Raw genomic sequence first — 12418 nt, 5'->3', positions numbered from 1 at the left:
TGGGAGGGCAAGGGGGAGAAAGAGGTGCGGTGTGGTTTGGGTTGGGGGAGGAGGTGGTGTGGTGGCTTTGGAAGTACTGTTGTTTTCTGAGCAGCAACTAATGTGTGCTGATGGATAACTGTTGACATGCTCATCGAACCACAACCGTGCTCTGTTTGCCAACTCACTAAAAACGTCTTGGTGTTTAAAAAATTTGAGAGGATAAATGTCTCTATTAGCTTTTGCATCCACATTTTCACGCGTTCACATAAGAATTGTCAAGATAAAAAAAAATCTATAAATAGAAAGTATTTTTTTCTACTGCCATACTACGTTCAATTCGTTTGGAGTTGTCAGTTGGTGCTGCAAACATTCGTACATTTTCTGAAGAATGAATATGAATGAATTTTAGATATTTATTTTAAAATGTAATAAACTATAAAATAGAAACAGAATGTTATTAGGCAAGCCTGTGAAACCAGCGTACTTTATGTATGGGTTATATTTGTTACCATGTTTTGAATTTGTAAGGCATACAATATTCTCTAAATAACTGTAAGCAGTGGGTATGATATATGTATTTTTTTTCTTCATAGTTTCGAAATACGATACGATTATTAAAATGCAAGCATTGTCACTGGCCTGCTCCTACACGGAATGGTAAATTGAGCAGTAGCCTTCCTCTTTATGAATATAATTACATATCTAAACAGATTATTGATATCAACACTGCAAAACAAATTTGATAGAGATATTTTTTGTGCCTTTGGGGCAAATCAGAAAAAATAATCATGTTGATTCTGGGGTCAAATACCCCTTCATGGTCTGTCAAGTAACAAAAAAAGCCTGATACAAATTTGTAATATTTCCCGTGAAACGTTATTGAATGTATCAATTAGCATTCCATGTCGTTACCGTATTTAGATATCGACAGTTTCACCACTTGCATATCAATGGTTTTAATGCACTATATTATATATGCCTAATATACTCCAGAGGGCAGCAGTTGTGATGGAGGTCTAGATGGAGCAGATTAATTGATACGAGTGCTGTCAGGATGGGTACATCACAGAAAATACACCTGAGAATACAAAAGAGCACTCCAACATGATGGCATTCAGCTGCTGATGGCCCTTTAGGTTGTGTTTATGTATATAATCTTCCATTTTGCAGACATATAAGGTACCGAATACACAAGGTACCTGAGTAGATATTTGGGGTATGTGTCAAAATCTGGAGGCAGTAGTGAAGGTGAGTGGTTTGAAGGGGGTTGCTGATGTATAGCTTTGTAGCCATATCTGATATTATTACAACATTAGATTATCAAGAAAGTTGTATGGTACGATAGCTTTGTTTTTTTTTTTTTTAATTTGATACTTTAATTTGGCCAGGTGGCACTGTTGGCAGAGTGCTCGACTGACAATTGGATTGTTGAGAGTTCAAATCCTGGTTGTAGATCAAGTTTACCAATTCTTTTTCCAAGGTAAAAAATACGTACTTACTCTACGATTGTGTTAGTTGCTAATGGTGATTGTGCCATTGAACAACTGGCTTCGATATTATGGTGATTTGTTGGGCTAGCCAGATGGCTCAACAGTAACGTGAGAGGCTTGCATTCGGAAGATAGTCAGAGTGAGATGGAGAAGCCGAACGAGAGAGACAGTCGGAGAGACGGAGAAGCCGAGAGAGAGAGCGACAGTCGGAGTGAGACGGAGAAGCCGAGAGAGAGCGACGGCTGGAGTGGGATGGGGAAGCAGAGAGGGGAGTCGGGAGAGATGGAGAGAGAGAGGGAGAAACGGTGCGAGCGAGGCCGGCAGAGCGCGGCGAGCGAGCGGAGAACGCGCTAAAGGATGGTGGTGAAATGTGCTGTGTTGGACAAAATAAAGTGACGACAGAAAAGGAAGAAGTTGTCCGCGTAAAGTTCAGCACTACATATGGCAGCAAGGACACCGGGGATGTGCAAATCCCAATCCAACTGCGCCTCATTGACCCCTTGGTACAGCATCGATGTTAGAGTCCTGTGCAGGCATTCTACCATCCCGTATATATGAGGATGGTAGGGCAAGTCCAATTTTGTTTTGTACCTAGGGAGTCGCACACCTTCCGTAACAATTTAGAAGACATATTCCGCCCCTGATCTGTGAGAAGTTGTTCAGGGGCTCCCTTATCCATGACGTAGCCGTACAAAAATGCATCTGAAATGGATGCGGCAGACTGGTCAGGCAGAAGCCAAGCCACCGGCCACCAGAAAAGATGTTCCACCTCAACCAAGAGGAATTTATTTCCCTCTGGGTAACCAGGAATGGCCTCAAAATATCCAGTGCGACTAGCTCATTAATTTGAGACACCGTGATAGATTGTAATGGAAGCTGAGCCTGCCGCGATGGTGGTTTGCGGCGTCCACAGTCACTGCAACTTTAACCAGGTGGTAGACGTCGTACGTCATACCTGGCCAATAGAAGTCCTGCTTCAACGTTAACAATGTTTTACGGACTCCGAGGTTCATTAGTTTCTCAAGCACCACCCGTGTGAGCTTACCCCGCAGGGCAGTGGTTACCACCACACAATAGCGCTGCAGTTCCTCATCCCATCTCATCAAAAGGCCTTCATGAAGGACTAAAAGGGCGACCCCCGCTGGGACAGTTTTACTACCTCTTGTCCCAACGCAGTGCCGCAATTTTAACAATGAGACGTCCTCCGCCTGCAGCCGTCCCCACTCAGTATGCGTGAAACCTAGCGTGCCATCACTAGGTGCAGCCACCGCGGCTGGTGCTGCATCGCCGGACGCTGCCACAACTTTAGGCGAACCAGCTAGCGATGGCTTACACCGGCTCGCACCCATGGAACACGCACACTGGTTACTTAGTGGCAGTGGGACAGCGCATCTGCGTTGTAGATGAAAGTGAAGGAATATTCCCGTAGTATTTCCAGCCAGCGAGAGAGCTAGCCGGAAGGCTTGTCAATACGCAGGGAGCATTGGAGGGCCGCGTGGTCTGTGCGCACAATAACGTCCCGTGCATAAAGGTGCGGCCTATACTGTTGGACAAAAGAAACCATGGCCAACAGTTCCCTTGTGCATCACACAGTAGCGCTATTCTGCGGGAGACAACACACGGCTACCATATGCCATGACTCTCTCTGTGTCGTTCACGACCTGGGACAGCACAGTACCTATCCCAGTGTTGCTGACATCCGTGTCCAAAGTAAAGGGCAGAGAAAAATTGGGGTAGCCGAGGCCATCACGCAACGCGACAGACGTGGCCTCCTCCTCCCCCCCACCGAAATCTCTGGCCCTTAGCAGTCAGCACGTGGAGCAGTTTGGAACACAGACCACAATCGACACAAATGCTTCTTGAACGCAACCACAACTCAGTTTGTAGACACCAGGGTATTGCATGTCATGAATCACATCCTTTACAGATGGGATTAAATCACGGATTTTGTGTACTGTGTTGAAACGATCCACATGTTAAAAAGTTAGATGGTAACAAGATTGTCATCAATCATATAACATCACAATTTCCAACAGCCTAAAATCGGTACTAGCTAAAGGGTTGAATTTCGCAGCCACCCCTAAACACATCCCAGTGGATGATATAATTGCCCAGGTCGACGTAGCCCTCAAAGGTTTCGACACATCCCGGCAGACGTTGCTAGATCTGAAATCGCTGCTATCTCAAAAACGCTAAGAAACCCATGAGCTACATCAGCAAGGACGAGCGTTTTGAACTCTCTAAATAAAAAAACAGAGATGACATTGGCATCTTCTCAGCCGACAAGGGCAATGCCACTGTGATGCCGCCGCCACGAAGCCGCTCGGCGGGCGCCCCATCCCCGACCTCGCCACCACCAAGTGACGGAGCTGACCCCCGCGTTCCCCCACCTCACCTCACATAAACACACCCACGCATTTCCCCCCCCCCCATAGAGCTCCGAGGGGAAGTCACCTGGCCGACCGGTTTTAATCCGAGAAGCCCTTATCGGGATAACTTTCACGGTTTCCAGCGACCAGGGAATTGGACGACCTCCCCCGATGCTACTTCGCGGCGCTGTGACCGGCATTAAGATTGCATTGTCGCAGCGAGGGGCCACTCGGCCACTGCGGTTGAAACGCACCCCCAACACCCACACACGTATCGACGAGGCAGGCAGGGGAGGGACGGGACGGCATAATTAGCATGACAACAGGGGCTCTTGCGCGTAGTCGCTGATGGTTAGGATAATTACGCTCGAGCGCGTAGGTGCCATTATTAGGGAAATTATGGAAGTTAAAGGGTAAAAGCTGGAATTACGAATAAGCGAGGTACGCGGAGGTCTGTGCATAAAATCCCACGGCAAGCCTTTGTGATGGACACCGCGACCTAATTGGCATGACAAAGGCATGCACCGCGCAATCAAGCCGACCACCCATTGTGATAGGGAGGCATGAGAATGGAGCTGATTATAATATGCGCCGCGCATAAACGCGGGAAGGAGCGAAGCGTGCTCGGGGAGGCGGAGCCGTGGGACGGGAGATAGGATAAAAAGCGAAGGTTGCAAGGTAGAGGGGATCTCACTCCAAGAAGCCAGCGGTCAAGACGGCTCCCAGCTCTGCCCTCCGGACGTCCGTGCGACGTGTCCAGACGAGCAGCGAGGAAAACCCACAGGACGCCGAATACTTCGAACCGTGAGTAACAAGGTGAAATAGTATCGTAAGCAGATAAATCGGGAATAGGCATAGAGGTATCAGCGTAGGCCAGCCTCGTCGATTCATACTGACTTAACAACAAGTCCCAGGTAGCCGAGAATAAATCATTAAGCTGATCGTGGCCTCGTGTGATCTCGCTGAGAAGTGTGAACGCGTGTGGTGCTGTGTATACAGCGGCTCGCCTCGTGGGAGCGCTGTGCAGAGCAGCGCAAGAGAGGGTGTCGCGTTTGGAGTGCACGGAGCTGCGTGTGTATGCGTGTACGTACGTTCACTACGTGTATGATACAGGTGCGCGATCATAACGTGAGTAGTCAGTGTTGAGTGAGTGCCGCGCGGAGCTGTATGTGTGTGTGTGTGCGTACAATCACTACGTGTCTGATACAGGTGCGCATTGGTAACGTGGTTATTCGACGTGGAGGCGAGTGGTACACAGGGCTGTAGACGGGCACATGCTCGCAGCATGCGAGAGCTGTATGTAGCGGTGTAGAAAGGGGGAGTATGGCGTTTGATTGATGATGCTGTGCGTACGTATGCTCGCAGCGTGGGAGCGCTGCGCGAGGCTGTATGAGTAGGTGCGTCTCGTTCGAATGCCGGCGAAACCCTAGCGGGTATTATGGCGGTGTGGCAACGCAACCGGAACAGGGGATGCAGGCAGGGGAGACCCCGGGGGCCAACGGCCCCCACCCACTGTCATCATGGATAAAACCACTTGTAACAACAAAATTCAGGACCTTCTTAATGATGGCAGCTGTACCAAAATCAACAGAGATCCCACCAACTGCTTAGCTACAAAAACCAACAATATCATCACTAAATCGACTTATCTAATCGATTAGACAAAGCAGAGCTCCCTAAAACCTTCGGCTACTAGACCACCCAGATTATATGGCCTTCCATAAATCCACAAAGTAGGTACCCAGCTCCGTCCTATCATCTCCACCATTAACTCGCCCACCTACAAACTGGCCCGATTTCTTTCTGAGACCCTGCTTCCTTTCACGTGCAAGTCCACCTCAGCTGTACTTAACTCAGCTCACTTGGTTTCTCTAATCAAGGACATCTCACTGTCTCCAGATGATTTGCTTGTCAGTTTCGATGTAGTCTCTCTGTTCACCAATGTACCTGTACCTGACACCATTGCAATCATTGAAGACTTGGTCCAACAAGGACTGAATCCAGATGTACCAACTTTGGTAAGGCACTGCTTACCAACACATACTTCACCTGGAATGGTACATTCTACAAACTAAATGAGGGTACTCTAATGGGTTCTCCCTTATTGCCAGTGGTAGCGAATGTTTTCATGAAGAAATTTGAGATCGATGCCATCCAGACATTCCACCCTACGTCCTTCCTTGTGGAAGAGATACGTGGATGACACGTTCATCATCTGGCCACATGGCCTGCCAGCACTGAACCAATTTCTCAACCAAATCAATTCCATACACTCGTCTATCAAATTCACCATGGAAGTGGAAAAGGATGGCAAGCTACCATTCCTGGATGTTTTCATCGAGAAGAGACCTGATGGCTCGTTGGGACATTCGGTCTACAGGAAAGCCATCCACACGGATGCCTATCTAAAGCCTGACTCCCACCACCATCCAGCCCAGAAGAATTCCCTCATCAAAACACTACACCATAGGGCCCGTTGCATCTTTGACCAGCACCACCTAGCCAGTGAGTTGGAGCATATACACCAAGCCCTCAGAATGAATGAATACTTGGACCGTACAATCCGCAAACCTGTCTCCCCAAACATGCGGAGACAACCTTCTGAGGATCCAAGCAAAACCATCACTTTACTCTACATAGCAGGGGTTACCAAAAAGATTTCCAAAATCTTAAACAAACACAAGAAACAGGTTCGTTTCAACACAGTACACAAAATCCGTGATTTAATCCCATCTGTAAAGGATGTGATTCCTGACATGCAATACCCTGGTGTCTGCAAACTGAGTTGTGGTTGCGGCAGCAGTTCGTGAACACAAGGCAGATCTGAAACACGGTAGGACCAATACCTCTGCCGTTGCTGATCATTGTTTTAATGCTGCGGGCTCACACTAAATTTATTTTTCCAAGACGAAGGTACTCTGCAACCCACCGGCTATTATCAGAGATTTGTTCATGAAGACATCCAAATATATAAACACAGACACAACTTCAACCGAGAAGAGGAATACAAACTGAGCAATCATTGGTAAGGCGTTATTAACCACGTAAAGTCTTAACTGACTGTGATGTTTCCATCCCTATCTGCCTATGTCAGCTGTTATTCCGACTCTCTGAGTACATCACCAGGTTAATATCTGTGAGGCGGCCCCAGCCACAGGAGGATCCCCGCCACCTCCGGTGGCTGGGACCATCTCACATTGACATACTAATCTCTCACATTTACGTACAAATTCCTTCTCTAGCTCCGCCCACGTACCCTGGGTTGAGCCCAACAAAATCCTATATGAACTCTTGTTGCAGCAGCTCTTCTTCTCCTATGTCAGCAGTTCTACTGCTGTATCTGTTCCACTGATGATGGTCGCTTGTGTGCGATCGAACGTCATGATTTATTTATGTTTTATACCTACGTGACTGTACCGAAAGAACCAAGAGTATGGATTCCTGCAGTCATGAAGCTTAAAATCAAGATTGAGGCACCTCTTTATTCTTGCACACAAAGGGGACTACACGCACTTACGTGGGTGCACACTATTTATATATTTTACACACAGCCATTTACTGTCGGCGGCACTAGCTAGTACAGTTGGCAGGCTGTCTAGCGGGTGGCGCCCAGTGATGGTGAAGACAGCAGCGACAATGGTGACGAACAGCAGATGGTGAAGACAGCAGTGGGGATCCACTTTCAGCAACAGTCCCAAGCTCCCGCTCAGGGCTCCCTCTTATGCTCCCGGTGTGGCCTTGCTCTGCCCTGGCCATGCCCCCCTTCTGGAACCTACTAGCAGATTCCCAGACTTCCAGATGGACCACTTCCTGAGCTTTCCCTTAGTTGTCTTTCTTTCTGTATATACTGTCGCCTGCTGACATATGTACTTTCCTCCGTTGTCAGTACCATTTTTGTCAGCAGCCAGCGCTATTACTCTACAAATGTGTAATGACAAGGTGACATCTGTCGGCCTGAAGGGGTAATTGCGGTTATGGGATTATTACGTAACGCCTTATTATAAGTGGGGCGTATCTGGAAGGGGGCATGGCCAGAGGCGGGGCTTGGCCACGCTGGGAAGCATATAACAGAGGCCGAACCAGAGGTTCAGGTGCTGTTGTGGGTCCTGGGTCCTGGCTGCATCGCTGCTCGTCGTCATCTCGTCGTCTACGACCACGTGGCTGTTCTTCTGAAAGACCCTCTCTGGTGCCCCCAGCTCCATCGACAGCTGCATCCCAACCCCAACAGGCGAGTCACGACACCTCAGACACTCAGCCCGTTTTACAGACTCATGCATCTAGGCTTATGGAAGTCATCTCCACCCCGCATCGCGCTCATGTTGCCGCCGGGCGGCAAGGCTTAGTTCCACAGGGGTGGCCTAGCTCGGGGACACAGTGGAGTAGTAAGTGCGTCGGGTGATCGCGGCTGCTGCGGGGGCCTCGGCCGTGTCGGGTTCTATTCAAGGAATTGAGGTGCGGGTGTTAGTTGATACTGGTATTTCCGCTACCATTATTTCGGACGTGAGTTTTGACCTGTTACCGATCAGGGACCGGCTTATTAGGCTGGTAGTGAATGCTTGCGTTGCGGCGAATGGTGTAGTATGGGGATTATAGGGCAAATAGAGGCCCGCGTTCAGATTAACGAGATTGCAGTTGTTGGACCGGTACTGATCTCGAGGATGCTGGTGTTGCCCTGCCTTCTTGGCACAGATTTTTTAGTAAAATGCCCCTTAAGATCCTCATTGATCAAGGCTGTGTGAAGATGCCGTCGGGCCGCAAACTGTTTTTTTTGCGGTCCCCACACAGGAGTACAGTTGCTAATGTTATGGTCCAGGCTCTTGCCAAGGACTCAGTTGCAAATCCCACCAGGATTGCAGATGTTGGTGCCGCTGCGCTATCACAAGCAGTTACAGGTAGCGGATCCTGAATGGGGCATCTTGTTGACTCCATTGAATGCGGTGACTCGGAGATTGGCGCTGGTTGGGGCACAGACAGTCGTCCGCCTCAACCAGGAGCCGTTCTTGCAGGTGCACAATGCGGGCCCGTAGACGGCTGTGGTTCAGCTGCTGCGTGAGTTTTCGGTATGTGTTAGTAAAAACAAGTTTGATGTTGGCCGTACCTCTCTGTGTGCAACATCGCCATTGATACAGGTGAGGCTGGGCCCATTCATCAGAACCCATATTGGCTGAGTCCGCTGGAGAAGGAACATGTGCAGAAAGCCGTAGTTGAGATGTAGCTGCGGATATTATTTCTCATTCTACCATACTTTTGGGAGCGTTCGTTGTGCTCGTTAAGAAGTTTAGATTTTGTGTGGACTTTTGGAAATTGAACAATCTCGGTGGCAAATTAGTACCCGCTCCCTCGTATGGATGATTCCTCGACGTGTAATGGGGTTTTGGCAACTTCCCTTGACGAGTCGTTGAAACCTAAAACCGCGTTCCGTACGCCCAGGGACTTTTCCAATTTATCTGCCTTCTGATGGGATTGCACTCGGCCCCAGCCACTTTTCAGTGGTTGATAGAACTCGTTTTAGTTGGCCTGCAGTGGGACTCCTGCTTCATCTATTTAGATGACATCATTATGTTTAGCCGAACTTTTGAAGAACACCTCCAGTGACTGCGAGCTGTTCTTGTTTGGATGCGATCCGCTAATCTGAAATTGAAACCTGCTAAATGTAATTTGCTGCAAAACTCCAGTGCGATACTTGTCAGCGCAAACGGGGTTAGCCACGGACCCCAAGAAAACGGCGTGTGTGCGGGACTGGCCAATCCCCAAATCTGTGGGGCGGTCCGAAGTTTGTTGGGTTTGTGTTGTATTATCGTAGATTTGTGCCACAATTTGCTACAATGGATAAACCACTACACGCCTTGATGGCTAAGAACCAGAGGTTCAAGTGGGGGTCGCAGGAAGGGGCTGCATTGATGGCTCTTCATGAACGTTTGGCTGATGCCGCCCCCACTCGATTACCCTGATTTCTCCATGCCCTTTGTTCTGACACAGACGCTAGCAACACGGGTATAGGTGCCGTCCTTTCCCAGGTTAAGAATGTGTGGAAAAAAGTGGTCATGTATGGTAGCCGCGTCTTATCTACGGCTGAACCAGTTACTGTGTCACCAATAGGGAACTTTTGGCCATGGTATACCTTTATACAACGGTATAGGCTATTTTTATGGCAGGGAATTTGTACGTTCACTCAAATCATGCGGCCCTTCAGTACTCCCTCAGAGTAGACCAGCCCTCTGGGCAGCTCTCGCGTTGGCTGGAGATTCTCCAGGAGTACTCGTTCGAGTGATGTACGGTGAAAGAATTCGGCATTGTAACGCTGACGCATTTTCCCGCTTGCCTCAAGGCAATAGTTGTGCATGCGCATCGGTGCGGGTCGTTGTAAACCTCCGGCGGCAATGCCCTCGGCTGTCATAGCAGCGCTTGGGGAATGGAGCCCGCCGAGGAGGTCGCGCTGGTGGATAGTGTTTTTGCACCTTGCGCGTGCCGAATGGGGAAGATTGCAAATGGAAGATGTTTCCCTTATGACCTTGTGGCATCAAGCGAAGCAGGACAAAAAGGGTCCGCTCCCTCTGATGGCCTGCGAACAGCCCTAAGGGACGGTCTTTTTGATAATGGACGAGAATGAGTCACACCGTTACCGTGTTGTAGTTCCCACCACCCTCCGATGCAAGCTGACTCAGGGGGTGCACGAGGACAAGTTGTTACACCTTGGGGTGCGAAAAACGTTGCTAATGTTGCAACATGATCATTATTGGCCGGGGATGTCGAGCGACATGCACTACTTCATTCAGGTGGCATAAAATGCGCGCGTAGGAAACCGCCGCTGAGAAAGTTACAGCCTCCATTGCAGTCTATGTTGGTTTCGTACATTAATGAGTTGGACGCACTCGACATCCTCGGGCCCTTTCCTGTCACGCAAAGGGAGAACAAGTTTCTATTTGTAGGGTTGAGTATTTTTCATGATGGCCTATGGCCTGGCTGCTGCCCGACCAGTCAGCAGCCTCTATTGTGGATGCGTTTTTTTTATGGATACGTGTTGGACAAAGGTGTCCCTGAGCAGCTGCTCACGGATCGGGGGTGGAATTATTCCTCTAAGTTGCGACGGTGTTTTGCGATGTGCTATGCACTAAAAAGATTAGAACGTCTCCGTACCATCTCCAGACGGACGGGATGGTAGAACGGCTGCATACAAACCCTGACATCTATGCTCAGTCAGGTAGCCAGCACAGCCCAAACTGATTGCGATCTGCATATTCCAGGAGTGTTGGCCGCATACAGAACGGCTCCCCACACTTCTATTGGATTTTCTCCTTTTTTTCTAATGTACGGGAGGGAGAGTGAACCTCCCATGGAGATTCAATTGGGGTTGTCTGAGAAAAAAGGAAAATCTGAATTGCCTGCGCCTTTGGAAACTACTTTGGAACGAGAAGCGGCGAAATTAAACACCGCCTAAGCACAGGCGGCCAACGAATAAAATTCGGGGCAAAAGGACCAGGAGTTGCATTGGGCTTTGGAGGATCGAGCATGGTTGCATTGCCCGCAAGTGCCAGTTGGAACGTCCCCTAAACTGTATCGGCCATGGCAGGGTCCTGTGGAAGTGGTGGAAGTCAAACGGCAGCAGTGTGTGCGTATACGAATTGGCCAACGCTGTTGGTTTGTTCATCCGTCGCAGTTGAAGCCTTATATTCCTTCTCGGACTTACACCTCATCTCCAAATTGTGTTTGGCCGGTGTCTGACGAGCCGGGGGAGGCGCCAATGGAGAGTGTGCGTCAGAAGGATTGTATTGTGCCGCCCACAGCTTCTGAACCCCTACATGACGGGACCCGTGACCTCGCCGAACGCGCGGAGTCGTTGACCGAGACGGAAGCCGCGACACCTGCATTGTGCTGGGTTATTCCTTCCCCTTCATTGCCGATCGTTCTGCCCTCTTCTAAAACATGCTATTATGTTGATGCTAGTTATGGCAGAACTCTTCCCCTGCCTCGTGTGCATTTCGTTGTTATTATTATTAGCCGGACGGCTATCTTTTAACCACGGGGGGTGGGGGGGGTGGGGTAAGGTAATGACAGGGGGTGGGGGTGGGGGTAAGGTAATGACAGGGTGACATCTGTCGGCCTGAAGGGGTAATTGCGTTTATGGGAGTATTATGTAACGCCTTATTATAAGGGTGGCGGGGCTTGGCCACGCCGGGGCGCATATAAGGGGGGCCAAACCAGAGGTTCGGGTGCTGTTGCGGGTCCTGGGTCCTGGCTGCGTCGCTGCTCGTCGTCATCTCTTCGTCTCCGACCACGTGGCTGTTCTTCTGCAAGACCCTCTCCATCGCCATCGCTGTGCTCGTCGGACAGCTAGCGTAATGTATGCCGGAGATAGGCTATGTGTTAGGATCGCCTATGTGTAGCTGTATTACGTATAGTATCGCCTTCTACTCGACGTGTCTCGGAAGTCGCTCACTACAAATGTACTAATTATAATACATGTATCACTGCACTGTATAAATATGCACATTCACAACCGCCATTAGCCAATTACATTTTCTACTATGTAAATGCATCCTATTGCTTTGCAGAACAACACAAGTCAATGTCATTGCC

General features: G+C 49.2%; 1 protein-coding gene across 1 annotated transcript in view; it reads right to left on the bottom strand.

Moving 5' to 3' along the window:
- The window catches only part of LOC133344929 (zinc finger protein 385D-like), a 30664-nt gene extending 22609 nt beyond the window's left edge, over positions 1-8055 (bottom strand). The window contains exons 1-2 of the mRNA XM_061555257.1: positions 7922-8055; positions 7618-7795 (exon numbers count right to left, since the gene is read on the bottom strand). Coding sequence (XP_061411241.1) covers positions 7618-7795; positions 7922-8055 — 312 coding nt within the window. The remainder of the gene's footprint in view (positions 1-7617; positions 7796-7921) is intronic.
- Positions 8056-12418: the final 4363 nt, after the last annotated feature.

This window comes from Lethenteron reissneri, chromosome 21 (assembly GCF_015708825.2).
Source record: "Lethenteron reissneri isolate LAM-NWPU_2019-01 chromosome 21, ASM1570882v1, whole genome shotgun sequence".
NCBI lineage: Eukaryota > Metazoa > Chordata > Hyperoartia > Petromyzontiformes > Petromyzontidae > Lethenteron > Lethenteron reissneri.
Note: the sequence above shows the minus strand (reverse complement) of the source record. Positions and strands in the feature narration are given on the sequence as shown.